Source organism: Trachinotus anak, unplaced genomic scaffold (assembly GCF_046630095.1).
Source record: "Trachinotus anak isolate AG129_WGS33_773 ecotype Australia unplaced genomic scaffold, CSIRO_AGI_Tana_v1 ptg000016l, whole genome shotgun sequence".
NCBI lineage: Eukaryota > Metazoa > Chordata > Actinopteri > Carangiformes > Carangidae > Trachinotus > Trachinotus anak.
The window spans coordinates 4,738,480-4,761,050 of record NW_027273867.1 but is presented as its reverse complement, the minus strand read 5'-3'; the positions used below and the strand labels follow the sequence as shown (position 1 = coordinate 4,761,050).

The 22,571-nt window shown below is 39.3% G+C and overlaps 1 protein-coding gene across 8 annotated transcripts in view; it reads right to left on the bottom strand.

Moving 5' to 3' along the window:
* The window catches only part of phactr4a (phosphatase and actin regulator 4a), a 35,141-nt gene extending 18,865 nt beyond the window's left edge, over positions 1 to 16,276 (bottom strand). Inside the window, exons 1-4 of one of the 8 annotated variants that reach the window (XM_071499601.1) lie at positions 15,917 to 16,275; positions 14,909 to 14,992; positions 11,695 to 11,814; positions 9,298 to 9,342 (exon numbers count right to left, since the gene is read on the bottom strand). In XM_071499601.1, coding sequence (XP_071355702.1) covers positions 9,298 to 9,310 — 13 coding nt within the window. In that variant the 5' untranslated portion in view covers positions 9,311 to 9,342; positions 11,695 to 11,814; positions 14,909 to 14,992; positions 15,917 to 16,275. Of the gene's footprint in view, positions 1 to 5,692; positions 5,993 to 8,804; positions 9,180 to 9,297; positions 9,343 to 11,694; positions 11,815 to 12,716; positions 12,735 to 14,908; positions 14,993 to 15,916 lie in introns of those variants that run through there. The other 7 variants (XM_071499604.1, XM_071499603.1, XM_071499602.1 and 4 more) reach the window with 7 other exon arrangements.
* Between the last annotated feature and the right edge of the window lie 6,295 nt (positions 16,277 to 22,571).

Here is a 22,571-nt window from a genome sequence, read left to right as displayed (position 1 = left end):
AAAGGTACACAATAGAGGGGGACATGACCTTACCATACCTGACCTCCACTTTTACTGTTAGGAAATTAGACAAGCCTTCTTGTGCCTGCAAAGTACTGCAAAAATAAGAAACATCCCATCTCAAAAGGATGCTGAAAAACTAGTCCATACAAATGTTACCTCTGGAGTGCAATTCCTTAATCAATAATTCAACGAAAAGCCTCCAGCTAATTCAAAATGCTGCAGCACAAGTACTGACATGAACTGGAAAAAGAAATCGCACCGCTCTTGTGTTAGCTTCTCTGCAACGACTCCCTATGAAGTCCAGAATAAAATTCAAAATCCTTCCCCTTATGAACAAAGCCCTTCATGACCAAGCTCCATTGTATCTTACAGAGTTCATGTTATCCCTAAAGAACACTTTATTCTCAAAATGCAGCTCTACTTGTGATTCCTGGAGTTTTGAGTAGAATGAGAGGCAGATCCAGAGATAGTTAGGACGGGCTCAGATTAACCATACCTTAGGTTTGCTGCTATAGGCCGAGGCAGCAGGGGAAACCCCCATTATCATTACCATTATAACAACCAGTGTGATAGTGCCTGAATACCACAGTATATGCAGCTGTTTCTGGTCTCTCATCTTCTCTCTCCCCCATTTCTCTCCTCTCAACCCCACCAGTCGAGGCGCACAGACGCCCTGAGTCTGCTTCTGCTGGAGGTTTCTTCCTGTTTAAAGGGAGTTTCTCCTCTCCAGTGTCGCCAGGTGCTCGCTCATGGTGGGAACTGTTGGGGTTCTTTTTGTTATACTGTTAAGTCTTACTCTGTAAAGTGTCTTGGGATAATGCAAGTTATGATCTGGTACTATATGAATAAATTCCGTTGAACCTACAAAAACTAGGGGCAAAACATACACACATCCAAACATACTGTGAAAATGTGGTGACCTGACAGCTGAGTGGTTAGGGTGTGCACCACATCAGTACATATGCTCTGAGCCGGTAAGTCACTGGTTCGAACCATCCAATAAAGGAAAAAAATAACTTAAAAAAAACATACTATGTAAAAAGTCAGCATGTGTTAGGCAGCTATACATTTCTATTATATAAGGTATAACTACATTACTTCCTTAAAATACAAATTATATAATCAAATTAAAAACCACATTTTACACCACATCATTACAATATCAAACCAGTCTCACATTACTACATTGCTCACAGTCAGGCACAGTGTAAGTTGTGGTGGATGGGTTGTAAAATGGTGAAATGAAATGAAAGACTGAAAAAACCAAGGTAAACAGAGAAGGAAAATGGGTTAAAAGAGAAAAGACATGAGAAAAGGTGCTTAACACCATGACAGACTGATCCCTACTGACAGAACAGATCCCACAGGTTTGTTACACGTGTTACACTGAGGGGTTTTAAGTGGATTGTTACCTTTTATATATAATAATAAATCTCATATCTAGAGGACAAGTTTTTCAAGGTCACAAGTAAATGTAGCCAACATTAGGAGTCAGAGAGGAAAGCTCAGGACATCAAGCTCCTTTGCAGAAAAAACAAACAAACTTTTTTTGTATATTGAATGGAGATGTAAATGATTAATGCATGGCCTATTAAATCACCTACTAGAATTTGATCAATCAGGGAAATAAGAGCTGACGGTGCAGATCTCCACACATTGGTTCTGTCCATGTGCCATGTGGCTGCCTTCCAATTTCCATACAGCTGAGACAAACGTGCCGTGTGAGCAGCAGACAACAACAATCAGACCACAGGATGCACAAACAATACGAGTAGTTTTCCATATGTCAGTTTGGATAGAGTTTGAGTTCACTCATCTGACCAGTCACTGTAGCTACTGCTTCTTTTTCTATTTCCTCATGCATGAGATTCTTCTTACAAAACTAATCCCTCCAAATTTAAGGAATACTGAGTTTCAACTCACATCTTAACTACAATCTACTTTATGCTTTTATTAAAAGACTTCAGTCTGTTGTCAGAAGAATGGGGCAGCCCATTTTGGTTTTCCACGAAACTTAAAAGGAGCTGCCATGAGTGATCATTTTTAGGCTCTGGCCTTTTTCATTGACACATGTTCGGGTTCAGCTCTTCATATTTAGTCCTTTCTAATTTAAGTCCTCAGCTAAAGGCTGGTGTCTGCTCCTCCTCAAGACAAGGCCTTTTTTTTTTTTAATCTTCAAAAAAATACTTAGTTTCATCTCGATTGCAGGACCAAACATTCAGCGTCAGAATTAAAGAATTAACACTATCCACTTTCTCGAGTGGTCGCTGTCAACTAGCAGCTGTGCTAACTGTCCTCTCTGAGGAGAAGAGGCGACAACAATCCTTCCTCTTGTGCATAGTCATGTTTTGATTCAAAGTGTGCACGGGGGGGACTACTCACAGACAGGTCTGTTATCAATGTGTTTGTGTGTGAGAGTGAGTGAGTGAGTGAGTGAGTGTGAGAGAGAGAGAGAGAGAGAGAGAGAGAGAGAGAGAGAGAGAGAGAGAGAGAGAGAGAGAGAGAGAGAGAGAGAGAGAGAGAGAGAGAGAGAGAGAGAGAGAGAGAGAGAATACAACTGTTGTGTCAGTCTCTCCACCACATTAACTGCTAATGGACATAATTGTTGGTTGTGGCCCTGGTATTGATTACCAACACCTCGCTATCAGTCTGCAACTGACTAGTTCCATTACTGATTAATCAGCTGATTATTTTCTTGATTAACAAAATTATTGTTTTGTCTACAAAACAAGTCAGAAATTCTCATTTCTGACAAATTCATCATTTTGTCTGACAATCAGTCCAAAACTCAAACATCATTACTATAATATAAAAAAAGTCCTCAGATTTAAGAAATTAGAGAGTATTCATCTCATTTTGCTTGAATAGTGGATCAATCAATTGATTAAAATCAAAGTAATAGCTGATAATTTTCTGCTGGTCAACTAATGGAAATCAAGTTATCGCTACAGCCCTAAACTAAGATTTTGAGACTGAGTAACTTCCACATTCATATGGAATAAATTCTATTAGTCAGAGATGGCAACCGCTGACCGTGAGTATCCCAAACCTCTGTCATCTCACGGTCACTGTAAACATGTTCAGCTCAACTCTGTCGCTAAAGACACATGAATCAACTGGTGGATTAATTACAACTTTTACAAACTATTGCAATGTTACACTGTGTGTTATGTATCACATGACAGGACAGAAAGATGTGTTCTCTTCAGCCTTGACCTTTAAAAGTGGCTATTTGTCTTCACAATCAGTTTCATTTATCTCTCCTGGGAGCAGACAAAAACACTTGGTCAGAATGGATGGCTTCTATGTCGATGAGCAATAGTTTTTCCTGACTGTACGTTTTCCTGTTGATCATCTTTAAAGGTCCCTTATTGTCTAAAGTGAGATTTCCATGTCTTCTTTGATGAAAATGCAGGTCTAGGTTCTAATAATGTTACCTTCACTTCAATTGCTATGGAAAAAAATGCTGCCAAATGAGTAAATGTAAATATAATGTAATGTGAAAGTTTCAAAGCCTCAGTCCACCGTCAGGACTTCTGTAACTTTGTGATGTCACAACAAAGCAACCACTCCTCTCAGCCATGCCCCAAGCCCCACCCACCTGCACATACTAGGATTTGGTTTCTCTGAGTGTTTACCTGAAATCTGCCATATTTGTTTTCGATCACTATTTCAGTCAGTCAGCCAATCAGAATAGATGCTCAGATCATCTCTTCTGATTGGCTCACTGACATGTTGTTACTAGAGCTCCAGAGAGAAGCCTGAGAGAGGAGATGTAAAACTACACTGAGATGATTTTAGGTTCTTAAAATCACAAACATATCTTCTTTTGGATATTAACACTTCAAATAAAACACAGGAAAAATGTAAAATACGGAACCTTTAATGTGGGATCACAGTTTCTCTGTTTGTCATACATTTATGTTATAAAGAGTCAAGACTGTTCAGTAACACATGTATAATTTAGAATTTTAATCCAGAACTATTTTGATCCCTGAATTAATGTTTTACTTATTTGTTAAGTGAATAAGTTAAACATTTCCTGTTTCCACTTTCTCAAACGTGACAGTTGTTCAGATAGAAAGACATTTGAAGATTTCACTTTGCCTGGTAGGAAATTAAATACAAGCATTTTCACTGCTTTCTAAAAGTGAAGACAAAATTGTCCATTAATTTATCGAGAAAATAACTGACATATTAATCAATAATGAAAATAGTTTTTAGTTGCAGCCCAAACACTGGGAATTTGCCAAAACACACACATTTAAGAGCTGGTTAATTGGCATTCAGCCCAACATGACCATTAAATTGTGTTCATTAAAAAGTCTCTCCATCAAATGTTTACATCACCCCGTCTATCACTGTGTGAAGTAAAGCAGGCTGTTGGATGTATGTGTGAAATCCCAGGCTGAAATGTGGGCGTACCCAGGTCAGTGAACTCTGTGCAGTGCAATGGCCCTCACAGCTATTCCCGACACATAACCCAGCCACCAGTGGGTGTTATACTGGGAGGGGTGGGGTGGCAGCAAACTGGGATAACACTGATGTGGCTTGGCTGTGTGTGATGTGGTGACTTTGTGTTACAGCAGAGCACAACAATCTGTGACAGCTGCTTTTCACAGAGCAGCGAGAGACATCGACCCCTCAGAGATGAGGTCAAAGACAGTGAAGAGGAAAAATTCCCACAATGCTCAGACTAAAGACTAACAGAAAGGCTACAGGTCTGTGTTTATAAACTGACTCTAAGACACTAGTAACAACACAGACCTCTGTAAATGTTCAGCCATTCAAACTCAAAGAGCTAATAAAAGCATGAAAGCTGCACTAACCAGCTGGCGGCCGATGCAACACCCTGCACCCCTCTGGTTAAAGCTGTCCATATGACTCATGCCAATCACATGACATGTTGACACCAGCTCCACAGAATAGCTCACCAGGGGCAAAAATACATCTTGCACCGAGGGCAAACATGCAACAATGAGGATGTTCCCCCTTTTACTTGTTTCGTGTAGGAGTGTTGAAAAGTGTTGGAACAGAAATCTTACAGTAAAATATAAAGCAAATATTGATCCAACAAATTGTGAGTGAACAGGCCCTTGTTTCTGTTGAACAAACAGAAGGCCGTGACCAAATTAAAGTCTGTGTTACACAGATGCTGGATTCCAATAGCTGAGAGCTGTATTATTAGGAGGAATTGTAGGTGTGCAAATACAACTTGAGAGAGGATCCAGCAAAAACTGGTTTTCAGTGTTTGAACTGTTATTAGCTTAAGCAGAGTCAGGGGCTTTGCGGTTCACTGTACACCTGTGGACTACAACACGACTGGAGAAGTGGAGTCATGCAAGTTAAAACAGATGTGGAGAGCTGGTGTCAGTTGGTGCCTTGTACCCTCAAATCTTTTTTTTTTCTGCAGCAAAAAGGCCTCCATGGGGAGATGGAGCGCTACGTGCAGACAGAGAGAAGTTTGTGTGGTTTGTATATTTCACAATCACCACATTCCATCTGCAGGCATTCTTCTACACCTGTCTGTGCCTGCCGCCTTCCAGTTTCTCCCTGCTTTCAAAACACTTGCCCCATCCTACACAAAGATAAACATGCTCATCGCCAAGTTGCTTCCACGTTTGAAAATCAGTCAAAGTTTTGCTCACGGGAACCATTTGGTGCTGAGCGTCTGGCCCCCCGGACTCACCCGTGTTGTGTTGGGCTGGTTGCTGGGCCACTGTCTCACTGCTAGCACTGTGTCCCATGCTACGGCTCCTGTCCCCACTGGCCTGCCGGGCCCTGCCTCTCCCGAGGCCCGCGGCAGGAGAGGAAAACCTAAAGCCACCTCGCTCTTCTCCAACCAGACATAGAGCTCCTGTAACTCAAGACTGTCTTGACTGCTCACTTGCGTCGTTTAGTCTCTCTCGTGTCTATGGTCTTGCCCTCCCCCTCCTTTCAGCCTGCATTACTTGGTCTCTCCCTCCCTTCTTCCCTCCTTCGTTCGCTTTAAAACACAAGCACACTCACTCACTCACTCCCTCCTCAGGTCCCTCCCTTCTTGGAGCTCTGACTTCATAAATAAGGTACGCCAATAAGGTAATCCAGCAGCCTCGGATGCCTTTCATTCCTGAGAGCAGATTTTTCAGGGGCAAAGTTCACAGCAGGAGAGCTTTGAGGTTTGGCCGGTCCAGCCATCAAGGCTTGAGGGATTTGCGATGCAGTGGGGCCCCCCACTAGCACCATTTCACAGACTGACAAAACAATACTCCCTGAAGGGCGAGGGGCAGGCTCGGCGGGGTGAGGTAACTCGAGAAGTGGAAGGTGAGCCAGGCCAAGGTGGAGCTCAGAGCCAGAGAAGAGGAAGTGACACAGCGGAGGTGTCCGGTGACTCTCCGGGGATTGTCCTTTTAAACTATGAAATGCACGTGGAAACTGATAAGACAAGAAATTAGCTACTGTGTGTTACACATAACAGTTGCTTGACCACACCTCCCTCAGGTGTGTGTGCAAATTAGGGATGGGTGCCAAAACTGGTATGAAACAGGGCCCAGTGCTAAATTATTAAAATCAAACGTAACAAAGATTCTGCCCTCAGTACTAGAGAAATTAAGCTTCCTATTTATTAATGCTACATAAAAGTTCCCTCACACATTTTATCTCACCAACTCCGTTGGTTTTTCACTGTTCCACTCAGAAGAGAGATCTCTCTCTCTCTGTCTGTCTCAGAGCCTGTGTGTGCAGGAAGTTTTCTCTCACAGGCTGCAGCTCAAATACTGACACATAGAGACCAAGCTACTAGTGACGATGGAGGAGAGAATTCAACGTTCAAAAGTGGAGTTACACTAGTCGCCACATGTGCAACAAGTGATTGGCGTGAAAAGGCAGAAACACGAGCAATTGAGTCAAAACATCTGGCGAAATTAATGATTGAAAGTAACCGTCAGTGATTTGTTCAAAACAATGTTTTCTACTGAAGAAGGTTCATTCATATATAGATACATGCAAAGTTAATTCTATTCTATAAAAGTAACTAAAGTAACCAGTATGAGCACAGTTAAAGTAGCAGATCAATAAGCAGTATCTGTGAGAGTAGTAGTTCTGTTCAGGGCTGATCAATATGCAGGAAAAAAAATTCATGTTCTGATTATTTTTGACAGATATAGCAATTGCAATACGAGTCACAATTATAGTGTTTATGGTAATTTTTGCATTTCACTTTAACTGAAATAATGTGAAGATGATGATGAGGTGATTTTTGCTGAGGTCTGTACCAAACAAGCATGTTCCCTTACATCTGGAGAATATGATTGGTAGACCGGGGCATCTCTGTAGCACCACAATGTTTCATTTATGGTTCGTTGTTGTGACACATTTTACCTTCATCAAAAAAACTGCAGCTCCTGCAATTTGGATACTGCACTTGGCCTGATTGTGATTACAATAATATTTCAATTAATTGTGCAATTGATGTATTACCATTAAAATCTTAATGAGTGCAAATGCTTTTATGACAACTTAATTCGCTTTTATGTTTAGTTTTACTGTATCTCCCTAAATCTTTTTGTAACACACTGGAAGGACACAAGACAATATCTTATATTCAAGTGTCAAACACACAACACCTCAGCAGGCACAAGGTCAAAACCTTAATCTCAGAAACATCCATGTCCATGCTGGACAGACACAGGAGGGCTCGGCAGTCTGTGTCTGGACATTTCCATCAGAGCACTGTGTGCTTTGATTACATATAATCAGTGCGTGGGGGTTAGATAAGCTCCTGCTTGCATGTTAGAGATAAAATTACAAAGTAGGAAAAAGGATGTTTCCATGGCCAGTCAGAGAGAATTTGGTTTACAGAAAGTTAAAGGACAAGACAGTGCAGTGTAATGACATGTTCATGATGGATTACTCCACAGATGAGGGAACAGGGAGATAAAACTAATAGCTTTCCATAAAATGTAGTCAAACATAGCATGCTATTGCTAATATATATGAAGGTATAATAGATTTGGCAAGCAGAGAGACACTTAACTATCCAAATAACGGTTGCTCCCTCTACAGTCTAATTAAAGCTACAGCACAGACAGACTCCAGCTCTGACACAGAAATGTGGGGAACGCAACACACAAGACCGCCTTTCAGTACAAGGACAATAATTAGGACAACAATCCTTAGAATTGCTGGTAAATAAACACCACTGACATCCTCTAACTTGTGAGTCACCGTGCCACTGAAACCATCTGTCACTCTTTCCACAGAGAAGCAGCAGATGGAGACAAAGACATTTTTAAACAAACCTGAGGACATGAACACAAACAAGTTGATGACTCAGAAAAATACTATTACACTATGTCATCATGACAAATCCAAAGCATACGATGCAACGTAACATGGCCAACATGCTGGATGGATTTGTCCTTTCAGTTCAAATTATGAGGACATGTGAAGCTTTCCAGTCACACTTTCATTCATCATATTTAGACTAGAGCCAGGGAGGAAGTCCAGTTTATTTTTACTGCTTGGACACAGAGCCAGGCAGGGATGAGGAGATCAAGCTTGCTTAATCTCTTCCTGTCATGGCCCAGATGTCTATAAAGTTCTCATGGGGCCATGCCATGATCTACCTTTATATTGACTAAAGCAATAACTGATCAATTTGCTTTCAATATTGTCTCACATTTCAACAAAAGACATATCACCAGTCAAGAGAGCAGACTACAGTTTAAAGGAACTGAAAGAAAAAGCTCAAATGTATAAGACTGAAATGTAAATCTTCAAATGTTAACATGAAACACCAGACAGAAAGCAGGTTTACTCACAACTATATTCAGACTGCACAGCCATCCCAGGTATTTCCCACAGATCCCACAAATGTACGACAACAGCTCAGTAGGGACAAAGATCCTCCGAGCAACGTGAGCGTGTACGTGATACGCCGAGGTTGTCAAATGATTGAGGTCACTGGTGAAACAGACACAAGGCCATGTGTGGCAACGAGAGAAACCGGCAGCTCTGCTAACCTCCAGGTGTGTCCTCTGGGTGAGGGCCAATCAGATAGCTGCAGTGTCAACAGCACAATGCGTCACAGGGCCAACCCCTTAATGGACAGCTTCATAACGCAGCACTGTGCTTGTTGACTCACCACTTTCTATCATCCTGATACTACAGTTGAGATAGCATCAGTTTCACTACAGTCAGTATATACAGGAAAATAAAAACTTTAAAATCAGATGGTGTGTTTTTTTTGTTTGTTTTTGTCTTTGTATGTAAATTTTAAAGTGCATTATTAATAAAAAAAAGTTTTTTTTTTACCAGGATTTTCCATCACGGTGTCCAAAACTCAGCAGTCAGCAGCTCCTGAAACAGATGAACACACACATTGAATCATTATGAAAAGTATAATTTAATAGAATTGCAATAATATAGCACAATACAACAGATTAATTAAATATCAGATCTGAGTAATTACCGAAGTTCTTTAAGAAGAGACTGGATAAACAAATATTTTACTTAATTAAATCCCTAATTTGCAGACAATACAAAATTTCCAGTGAAACAAAATAGAATTTCATTGAGATGTTGAGGGACTAAAGAATCACACAGCAGCTGATAGTTAAACTTTAAGAGGAAATAACTAAAGTTACTCCAGTCATTCCAGACTGTGTTTTCCATTATTACTCAGTAAATCAGTGAATGACTCTCAGGGCACTTCAATAGTTGGATGTTCTCTGCAGCTAATGGGGAGCAGACTGAAGCTGAACAAAAGCTCTGTTGTGTTAACTAAAAAACTGTGCATTAATTAGCTCACACACTAACTAAAAGTCCTCTCTGGATGCTGCTGCACTAAAAGGCAAAGCTACATGTCTCATTCAGAATGTCTTTTAAAGAGACATGAAACTGTCACGATTAAGAAATTATCAGCCAGGAGCTGAGTCCTGGAGAAAGGGAAAATATAATTTCCCACGGGAGTAAAGAATGAAATACACACAAACCATTCAGCCCTTTGGTTTAAACAAATCACATCCTCGATGGGCTGGTGAATGTGAGTATGCTGTGTGCAGTTCGGTTTTATGAGCCACCTTACATCTAGCAAAGCTATAAGATGAGACAAATTGTACTTGAGCTATACCCGAGGGAATGAAAAACGAAATACTCAGTTAAACATGTAAACAATAAAACGACAATTTGGAAAAATGTAGTTAGTGATAACTGCAACTGGCTGATACACTGAGACGTCAAGTGATGGAGCAGTTTTTCTCAGGTTGCAGTCAGACAGGTGAGTGCAACCTGAGGACTCTGGGTCTGTTTGGGACTTTCACATGACACTAAGTTAACAGTTTATTGGGGATGTCTCACAGCTGAACTGTACTGCATTATACAGAGAGGTGTTTGTGATTTAAATTTAAACAGTATAACTTTCATGAGGGTTGAGTTGTTGTATTACACTGCATTAGTTTAAGTTAAGTGTGCTGAATTAAACGGATTATGTTTTATGGAGCTTATTTTCAAGCAGCACATAAAACTTTTACATGTAGAAACTAGGAAATGTGCCCAGTAGAGCACAGATCTCTGCCAAAGCCTACGTCACACAGACTTCATTCAGAGAGAAAGAAGATTCAGATTCAGACTCATATGAAATGAGCCCATGCCTCATCCTTCCTCCAAGTTCGACAAACGTGTAGAAGAGACCTATCTGCAAATGTTGTATTGTCAACATCTACAACATTAAAACATGTGTAGTTAACAAGGACCAGAGCCAATTTACAGTTGATGTGGAAAGCTGAGGGCTGTTACTCGTTAAGCCAGGTTTATTTTCAGTTTTCATAAAGGAGGTCTACATTAGTCTGATCCAAGTTACCATGGCAACTCAACTGAATGCTTGATGTTTCTGGTCTGTGATTCAGAGTAATTCACAAGAGCTTCTTAAACCACACTTGATTTTGTCTGACCTCATTAGCTCTTTGAAACAGCTCAGTCCTGGTTTACAACTGTCAGGTTAATTCAAGACAGGATTTTCACAGTAAGCTCTGCCTGTCTGAGCTACGCAGCTGCTATGGAGCTCCACAGAGTGCCAACACTGGAGATCTCATATTTTGTTCATCTTTTATTCATAAAAAAAGAAATCAGCCAGCTTTCTCTTGTAATAGCCATTGTACTGTTCAGTGTGAGTAAGTATAACTGCAGTGTTTTCACTGTATATACTTTGCAGCAGCCACCTCTCTGAAGAGGGCTTTTAATTTGAAATGACACATACAGGAAGTAAAGACACCTGTAAGAGCAAACAAAAGAAGAGAGAAAGGCATACAGATTTGACTAACCGCTGTGTCCCGGGACAGGGCTCACTCCACAGACAGACACACAGACAATCTGTGTCGTCTCCCCCACAAAGCTTCACAGTAACTATTCAAATGATGGCGCTGCCTGTGACTGGTCAGAGTCAGTAGGTGCGGCTCTATCCTGGCGCTGGCAGGGGAGGGTCCACAGAGCAGTATCAGGCTGCACTTTGAAATGTCAAAAGTCCCTTGACAACAAACAGGTAAAACCCAACCTGTCTGACTAAATAGGCTGCACAATGTGTGCGCTTCTTATCAGATGGACTAGACCTAGTTCTTATGATCTTTTGATTAAGACCAACAGGTTCTCTATAAATCCAGCTTTCACATGTAATTAATGTAAGCACTACAGGCTCATTTATTCAGCTTAACTTACTTCTACTGAGGATCAATGATCTTGGATCGCTGTCCTTGCAGTTTGGCTGTGACTTCTTGTTCCAGCAGGACAACTTAGCAGCAAAGTAATTATGGCACTCCTGCCAGGACACCGTCATCACTGCCGACAGAAACACCAAGAATCTGTTATACGACTAAAAGCAGTCCATTCCCTCACATGCAAACTACAAAACCAACTCTAGCTTGAACTTTTAAATTCAGGTAGTAACATTTAAAAAAAAAAAAAAAAAAAAAAAAAAAAAAAACACAACAGCAGCAAACCCTCTGCCTGGTCAGCTGTGGTTCAGTCCCAACTGGTTTGACAAGTCTTGGCATATAATGTACACATAGCACATGTGAAACAGCTGCAGGCAGAATTACGTCTGGACTATACACCACTTCAAATGATCCACTGAAAAAACTAATGTCCTCTTCTCTAGTGTGCATGTTACAGCTGCATGTCTCCCTCAGGATATCAAAGCAATGTTCACAAGAATCAGAAGAAGAATTAAATCAGGAAACTGAGCACCTGGCATAATAAAAAGATTAGCTTCCTTTGTACACTCATTTGCTGTGGTGGTACAGAGCTGACAAGATAGCAAAAAGCAAGTATGTACACTCTCATCGGCTTATAATAACTATATTACTGGTTTACTGAGAAATAAATGGGTAAATAAGATAATTGTGTAAATTACTGACTTTAAAATTATTTTCTAATATATATACCACCACCTACAGTCAATAGTAATAGGGCATATCTAAAAGAAAATCCAATACAACTACAGTTACTGCATGTCCTGCACAGTCAATGCTGACAGATATATTTCTCTCTGGATATCAATGTCGTAAAATACTCATTACTAATTCACAAAGCATCTATTAAATCTGAGCTAATCAACAATGACAGCTCTGTTTGATTTAGTTTTATTTTCTTGTCATTTAAGAAAAGGCATAATCCATTAATTATTCAATGTTTACAACCTTCCCATAAAGAGAGAGAAGTCGATACACACTTGAACTCACAAATAATTCACTAGATGAAGTTCAGCACCACTGCAACCCAATTCTCTTCTCAAATATCCTCCCAGTGCACTGGGTCCAACACGAGCTCCAGCTCTGAAAATGTGTTGGCGCAGGATGGCAGCAGCAAAGCAAACACAGAGGTGAGTTAATGAGTCCTCTTTGTGAAAATACAAGACAGGAAACTACAGCAGCTGAGCCAGTCCCCATACAGTACTGCTGAAACCCTCAGGACACCACATGAATGTGTACAAATACACAGGTTCACACCCAGTCCTGCCATTATCTTACAGAGTAGCCAAAGGTTGGAGAGGTTAACATCCCAGTCTCTGAGTGAGCTTATGTCCGGTTTTCAGTCGCTGTCAGCATTAGAAAGAGTTCAACTTAGAAAACTGTAAGCAAAATGGCAGCTTGATTTTCAGGTTTAGTAACAGGATCCAGCAGTGGTATTTCATCACTTTCACACAGGAGCCAGTGTACACCTTTTTATTTCTTACGGAGGTGAGGCCTCAGACCTGTTTACACAATAAGGTTGCAAAACCTTGAGTAATGGTTGAACTATTTAGGACACCTATAACTGACATTTCAGTATGAATGAATTCTGAAAAATGTTGAATCATTGTGATGTTAAATGTACATGTTCATGGCAGAATAAAAAGATTACATGGCAAAAGTTTTCCAATACCTGCTTCATGAATGTACACAATCCTTAATCATGCAATAACAAATACAATCCCAATCAGAGCACATTGTGTTATTAATGAAAATACTTATCTGAACTGTTTTCTGTGGGTTCAACAAAATCTCATTCACAGATTCTTTTACAATCATTTAATTTTCTAAATGTGTATTTTAATTTACTTTAACCACAATTATTTTAACTTTCTGCAATAAAAGTGTATCTAGATTTTCAAAGATGACCGCATGCTGCATAAACTCAAATCACCAGTAACTAAGCTGTGGTAACCAGGGTGTAAGTCAGTGTCATAAATCAAAGCTCACTCTGGAAAGACAGAGAAAAGATTGCACCACAGGCAAATGGTGTCATGCTTGCAGTGCATTAATTAGCTCACAGCTGCTTGTCATCAAAATAAAAGACAAAAAAATGCATCTCATCTAAGACGGCAACAGTTAAACACAGACCAAATCCAGTGTTTCTTCGCACAAATATGTAAATAAATAAAATAATTCCAAGACACTCCTTTATAGTAATGTTAGCAATTCAAACTGTGAACAAACCTTGTTAATGTACATTATTTCTCTGCTCTAATAGAACGGATGTGCTGTTGTATGATAACTGATTATGCTGCCTTAGCAAAGCAAAAACAACTCGAGACTGCTACATGATGAATGATAATGTCAGCGCTTCTTCATACTCTCACTGCATTAAAAAGTCAATGTTTAAAAATCAGCTGTGCTCTGTATGCACTGCATGGTACTTCATAAATTTTACACAATCCTGTTTGTTCAGCGTAAGCTCCCAATTAGCTCATTAAGAACTCCCAGTTCATCGGATAAAGGGGCAGAGCTCTGTAGAGCTGAGGAGTACAATCAGCCATTGTGCCAAGTTTCATTCTGCAGACTTAGCAATCACTAAATAAAGAGCCAAGCTGGAGTTTGTTTGGGGGGAGCTGCATGGATCTCAATGAGCCACTGTCAACAGCCAGCCGCACACATCTGATTATATAAGACACACACAGACCCACAAGATTCAAATGCTAAAACATCTTCAACTGAACTCTTCTCTGTTTTCTATTTATTTCTGCTCAACCATAGTAGCTTGTTTTATCAATTCTGCCACTTTTACAGTTTTTTTCCAAAATGAGACAAAACAGAAGCTTCTACAGAGGCTGCAAAATGCAGTTTTAGAAATATTTAATTTGCATCTAGATTCAGATAACATGTACCCCACTTCCCACCAAATGTTAAATGCTAATTATTTGACACATACTCCTAACTGTCAGCCAAACTGGACTGCAAACATTTTCTCTCTGAGTGCAAAATTACCTCCAGACTAACAGTTGGTTACTTGCCAAAGAAGGCACTGCTGCAAACAAGATTACAGTTACATGCCAGAGTGGGTGTTTATTTCCCACCATTAAAATGCTCTGGAAAAAAAAAAAAATCAATACCAGTCCCCTTCAACATGCCCCATCACCGCCAATCCCTAAACCTCATTCCACATTGCTACCCACCTTTATGTTTTTAGATTGAGATGAAATCCGCCACCATCGCTTCTCCTCAATATGTAAGGTGAAATCCTTGCAATCCACAACTATCTGTACACAAAGCACAATAACATGAATGACCTGATTACAATGCTGCTTATCTAGAACAAATACAATAAGCTGCAGCTCCTTTTGTTTTCCCTCTTCTAACAGTCTGTGTTGTCCTATAGGGCGTATTACTGCTCTCAGGCAGTACTAAAAGCACTGAGAGCTTGTTGGAACAAGTAGACGGGCCTGTGAATGGAATGCAGAGGAATGTTTCAAAGAGAGTTACGTTACTTCAAATAATTTACACCTGGAGCCTCCCTTTGGTCACTGTAATATAATGCTACAAGGGCCATGCAATGGCATCAACAAGGTTTGTTCACAGTTTGAATTGGAACACTTATTTAAAAAAAAAAAAAAAAAAAAAAAAAAAAAAAAAAAAAAAAAAACAATAAATACATAAATAATATATAAAACATTCTCATAGTGGTTAAGAGTCCTAAGAACAACACTGATGTAGCCAATACGCCCATAATTGATCATAAGATAAGTCATAAGTAAGGCTTTTTCAGCTCTTTAGCATCACCCTGTTGCTAACAATGCAAGGACACTAACAAGCCAACATTAGACAGGTACATAACTGAGGACAAGTGGGGCTAACTGTGTAAAGTTAGACATACTGTAACACAGTCTGAGTACCGTCTTCTAAATTGTTTTCCGGTCTCACCGATCTTTTCCCCCCCCCCCCCCCCCCCCCCCCAATCTAATTTGAACAACCAAAAGCAGGTTTGTGAGCTAAAGATAGAAACGCTGTACAAACAGTGCTGGCATAATGCTAATCCTTGGCTGTTGCTAGCTGAAGTAGAGTCAGCAACAGGTGGCTACTGTCCCTGTACTGTAGCATTAGCTTGTTAGCTAACGTAAATTAGCTTACACTTGTCGTTCCAGCTCAAAAAGACCAATGTATAAAGGTGCGCAAAGGCGACTCACCTTCTCTAGTAACCGCTTAACTTGTGAGGAAGTGTATCCAAAAGGAAGGAGACGTGTTTTCCCCGTACCTTGTTGACCCCTGACTACTTTTGACACTTGTCGCTGCTGTGCATCACAGGGAGAAAGGAAGGCGGAACTAGCTTCACTAACTACCTTTTGACCCAAATAAAGTCATAAAAGTAACTTTCCGACGGGGGCGAACAGAATAACGCATACGAGCATCGCTTCAGCTTTACATCAAACCCCAAGAGCCGAGTTAAATGTTCTATTTAAAACCTCTTTCCTAACACTTTGCTGTCAAAAGGTGTTGCACATTAACTCGGTGGGAAGATTAAATAGTCTGACGCATGCGCACTCCTTGGCAGGGTGGTTGCTCCCCCACCAGTGGAAATCTGAACACACACACACAAACCTCAGGAACCATGTGACCACCTGAGCTGGCTCAGTGACACACGAAGCAAAACCATCTCTCGGTGAATGTTGGGTGAACATTGTGGCCGCTGGGTAGACGTAAGGAAGAAGTGGTTACATGATTTACATGTAACCTTGTATCACTATTTGAAAATGATTGACATAGATGTAAATATTTATAGGTGAAATCCCATATCAATGGATGACAAAATGAACTTGAGCTATAGACGAGCTCGCTTCAATGTATGACGAAATAAACGCCTTGCTTTCTGGCCTTGCTAATATGTTACTTGAATATGACTGTCACACAGTGTTGTTTCCTTTATGTGTCTTTTGTTTTGTTCTGTTTAATGTATCTAATCTCAGCGCCGTATCAATACTGATAATTTAATACTCTAATATTTATTGGAATTTAATGAATAACAACGAAGGTTCAAGAAATATGGTTCAAGAGTTTTTCATTGCTAAATTAAATATAGGCTATTTAGAATTTTTTTTTTTTTTAATTAGTTGTCTTGTCAGATAGATTATTTATTGCAAATGAAAATTGCACACACATCACAAAAACTATTAGGTAGGTTAAAAAAAGTAGAATAAAATAAAAATAGACTAAAGATAGAACCATAATTATGTGGTGAATATACACTGTAAATTGATAGTAGGCAATATACTGTAATTCACTGTGAATGCATAAGGTGTATATTCTCGAAAGCTGTACAGACTGCACTGAATATTTGTGTAACAATTTGCACAATGTATATACGCACGGCAACAGTATATACAGACAGTCCTTGAAATGTATTCAACAGATGAATCTGAAATACAACCGATGTGGGGGTTAATGTGATCCAGGTGTCCAGAGTCCAGGTGGGCAGTCTGTCTTCAGGAGTTCCCTCTGCCAACACAGAGAAGAGTCACTGTACAGCACAACAGCGTCATTAAAAGTCATGAATTAAAATAATACCAACAGTTATATTTGATACATGATACATATACTTATCCATGTGAGCAATAAAAAAAAACCCTTGCACATGAATATTGAATACAGAAACATCCACTGTAACAAAGCTCACTCTGGAAAGCCACTGTCTTGGAAAGGGTATGTTTGTTGAACAGTTTTTGAATAAAGATTAACCTATATTTCTCTCCTACATTTGGTTTGCCAGTTATCCCAGGGTGTAATACAGCTCTAGAAAATTCTGTAACTGTTGAGTCCAATTTATTTGCATTTGACTGAAGCAAATCCTGACAGCATGTTGACACGAAGGAAAATACTTGGATGTATAATATCAATGTAACACTTCTTCTTGTGGGAAATTGGAAGATATTTTACACTGCAGAGAAACATGAGCTGTGCATAATAAAAGGTAACAACTTCATCTTCTCTTTCCCTTTTAAAATATTTTTGATTGACATCTTACATTTTTTGAAAGGAGGAAATCAGGGAAAGCAATGCAACTGCAGGTAAATAATGATAATAATAAATGCCGACACTGACAAAGATTTGTCTTGTTTTTAGAATTTCTATATGAAAATTCCACATTTAAAATAATAAATGGACTGACTTACGATGTTCACAGGTGCACCACTAGGTACATTTGAAGTTGCACCCATCTGCCCTCTTTGAAACATGAGCAAGCCATGCATCTTTTGTCAGCCGCAGGTACATACTTTAAAAGTTTGAAGACTGTGATCTCTTCTGGTCATTTGCTGAACTACATGCCATGAGTACAGGAAATGTTTTTTGTAGACTTGTACGCCACACGAGTGACATAAATTTGTCTGCCACCTACCGGCCTTTTAAAGACTCTGTCACTGAGTGGAATAATCAGTCGAATTTAAACAAACAGGAAAGAAAGACAGACAAAAACAGACCTCTCAGATCTTTTTTACTCCAGTAATGTTTGCAGTAATCCAAGAACAAGGCATCGATGCCAGAGCTGATAGTGGTGCAGTTCAATTCATGTCACTCTGAAAAAAATGTATGTGCCCTTTGTTTGCCTTGTATTAGGAAGTAAACACACCATACAGCGTCGCCTGCTGTGAGAATAGCAGCCACAGCCATTCCCAGTCTGGGGTTGCTGAATTCTCTGATTGAGCAGCTCTCCGTGTGAGGAGCTGTTGGGTATGACGGAAAAGTCGGACAAAAGCAGGCCTGCTCATGACCTTTAGGTGGACCCCGTCTAGTCATACTGCCCCAGACAGGGCTTCCCACCCTCTTACTGTATTTAATTATAGTGCCCTTTTATGATTTGACCCTTAAGTGTATTTGCTGGGTCACTGGTTGAGGCCTATGGAGGAACTGGTGATAGAGTACTAACTGATGACACAAACAAAAAATGTGCAGCATGTACTATTCAGTATTTCCACATTGTTAAACCTGTATACCCACATATCGACAATTTCAATAGAACAATACATGACTCACAGCGAAATCCTTAGTAGATAGTAGCAGAAACACGTTGTTCTTAAACATATTGTACATGTTCCTCTTTCTGGTGATTTTCCACAAGGCAGATTCAGTTTCCTCACGTATAACATCCCATTATGGGTACATTTCCTCTTAAAAGAATAATTTGCCAATCATCATTGTGATCTTGCATAGAACACCCTCATAGAAACTTAGAAACAGTGAACAAACAGAGGAAACCTGCGTCTCTGAACCCTGAAAAGGCTAACTATAAATGTGCCAGATAGTCCGATCATTTCATGGTGAATAGAATCAGGACAATACATGTGCTGCTTTATTAGCCTCACCCACGTCTTCAAGTTTATAATTAGCCAGCAGGATTATGGTTCAGCTTTTGTTGTGTCTCTTTTTTAGATGTTCATTTCCTGTTACCAATTTGGACGATCTGACCATAAATTCTATGGATGAATAAGTGGGAGACGGCGGCGATTCATATCTGCTCAACTCACTCAACTACCTGTCCGATTTCATAACATTACAGATTGATAGACGTTCTGTGGCTCATAGGAGTTTTATGCTGCACCCCACTCAACAAAGTCATGAATCTGATTTAGCATTTCTGTGATCAGAACTGAGGCGGTACACTGATGCCCAACAGGATTTTTGCCTGAAGACATCACTTTTCTCTATACAAAAACTAATTAATGTTTACGAAAGATGTAAAGTTACTTTCCCATGTCTGCATGTGTTTTCTTTCTCACATCCCTGTAAAGTTAAGCAGAGATGGAAAAATAAATGTAGTAAATACACAGTATGCAGTGTGTTATAGTGCTTTGATGATGTTACACTAATAATGGCATTCAGGAAACCACAGAGCTAAATATTTAATTTCCTTACTTGGCATTTTGATTTGAAGGGTCATTAAGCATTTATGACTTTCAGACTCACTGGACTGCAGCATGTTGTAGAGAAAAAAATACTGTCTACACATAAAATTTAGACATCAACTAGATGGTAATGACTTGAAGTCATTTGTGATTATGGCTGATCTTAGAAAGCAGAATAAGTAGCTACAGTAGCTCACCCAAATAGCTGCTATGGCTACTTTGAACTTGGAATATCGGCTATGCTAACAGCTAACCTAAAAAAGATTTTAGCTAGACTTAATTAGTTAGTTAGCTTCCTTTTTTATTAGCTCTTTTTTTATTTAATCAGACATACATATCATTAATGTCAGTCATATAACTTACTAACAGCTAATACTAATGGCAGATGCTATGCTAGGCACACATTAGCTACTCAAGTTAGAGTGTCAGTACTACATTGAAAATCATGTAACAAGCAAAAGTACATGCATACAAAATTTTATTTGAGTAAAAGTCCAGAAGTATTATCAGCAAATTGAACTAAAAGTATCAGATTGTAGTAGTACTAGTAGTAGTAATAGTCTCCAACACATAGTGCAGTAGATTTTCAAAGAAGCATCAAATTAAAATACTCAGGTAAGGTACAGTACATCAAAATTATACCTAAGTGCAGTAATCAAATAAATGTATTTGTGATTAACTGACTTTTTCATGGGTCATGTAGTAATGTAACCTAATGTGGTATGTGCTTTCACATGTGAAGTCAAGCAGTTGTTTGCATGTCTTATAACTTACTAAAGTAAGTCACTATAGTAAATTATAGTAAGTTATAAAAGACTCCCCCTTCAAAATTCAGATATTCAGATTCAGGTCTAAAGATTTCCACCTGTTGAACTGCTCATGGGATCATGTCTGTCCATTCCGTAGAATGGCAGCAGATGCATGCTTGCATTTCATTTACAGTGACTTTTGTGATGAAAATGTGTAACATATAGGACAGTATATGCTTTAATAAATCTAGGTGGTCGTATGTATATTATTGTGTTAATAATATACATATGATAATATAGTGATGGCAGATGTTCGGCCTTGTGGAAGTTTTGTTTATCACTTTGTCTTGTTGCCTTTTCACTATCCATTAAGTGTAATTGTTCTTTTTGATCTCTTTTGTACAGTTGCAGTTACAGACTCTCTCTCCATCTCCCTACACTCATATTTAGTCTAAATCATTTGCCATAAACAGACAAAACACTCAGTATACAAAGATAAGAATATGAGTCATATGAATATGTGATAGCGTCATGATATAATTATAGACACTGCAATAATATCGTTGAATTCTTTTGGCCACAATAATCATGGTGAAAATCTGATATCACAACAGCCGTAATTACAGCCAAAAGTTGCACATTGCAGAAAACTAAAATAAATAAGATCAAATTGTGTGACATGTCATTTACATTCTTGCATGTAATAGTAGACCTTGGTTGAACATGCTTTCTGTGACAATTACTTTCCACTCATAATCATACTATAAAGATGGAAAAAGTGAAACAGCAAAAACACAATTGTGGGTTATATTTGGTTGCAAGGGTGAAACCACTGACCTGATAATAGAGCCTCCTACGTTTCCCTTCTGCCACCCTGCAGGAAACAGACAGGAAAACAATAAGCTCATCGCTGTGGACACAGAGGCTGATTATAAACTGCCCTATCACATTTTCACTAGATAAGGCAGTGCCAAGCTATCCTGAAAAACAAAACAGATTATGGGTGACTCATGATTTCAACCCTCATTACTGACCTTTAGAAACCTGCATGACAACATCATGCCAGACTCCAATGACACAAACACAGTTTCCCCATCAATCAGGTTCATTATGAGCTGCACAAAATACCTTAAATGCCTTCTGTTATCCAATAGAGCAAGTTGCACGTCTGCTGATTATTTCAATGCAAATTGGGCCATTAGGCCAGAATCCCATATTAATGTTAACTGTCTAAATGGGATGTCAGATAGCCATTACATCAGCAAGGGTTGTGACAAGTCAAGTGGAAACTAATAAGACTAGAAAGGTTTTAACTATCACTGCAGGATAATTGGTTTGTTAAAGCAGAAAAAGAGGAAAATGATGCATCAGAACATAGTGTACACATTGTGGACAAGTACATTTATTCAAGTGCTTAAATGCAGAATCGATGCACTTGTACTTTTCGTAAAAACTACATCTCAACTCAGAGTGAAGTATGCCACATTATTTCAATGGGTAGTAACAGCTTAATTTACATACAGAGCATATGATACGCTTATTAAATATGATTTATTTTATAGATTAAATGTTCAAGTGTATATAGGTGTTAAAATCAGCTCCACTAAAATTCAGCTATTATGTGTAGAGTGTAAAGCTGCCAGTATGTGTCAATAGAAACTTTAAAGGTCCCATATTTTACAGTTTTCCATTGTTTTATTTGAAGTTTTGATATCCATAACTAGATAGAGCTGCGATTTAGCACCATCTCAGTGTGATTTTACATCTCCTCACCCAGGTTTCCCTGTGGAGCTCTGGCAACATGTTGGTCAGCCAATCAGAAGAGAGGCTCCGAGCCTCTCAGTCAACAGAACACAAACAAGGCATTGTGTCTGGTTTCTCCACGTCATGTGCAGCTCCCGCTTGTCGGTGAAACAAGCACATCAGCTTGACTTTATCACAGAATGAACTACAGGGGTGTGGTGTCTGGGTTTGAGCACCTGGTGTCTGAAGGAAGAAACACTCAATGGAAATCATACGGATAATAATGTTGGATGTGGATATTAAAGTTGTCTCAGCATTCTTACACTGAACCTTTGTTATTCTGGGCATCTCCCTTAGTCATTCAAAAATAAAAAAAAATAGGCACCAGACACGCAAGTGGATCTTCTGTGTCAATCAGCTGACTCAGCTGACAAGACCAAACCACTCGAAGAAAG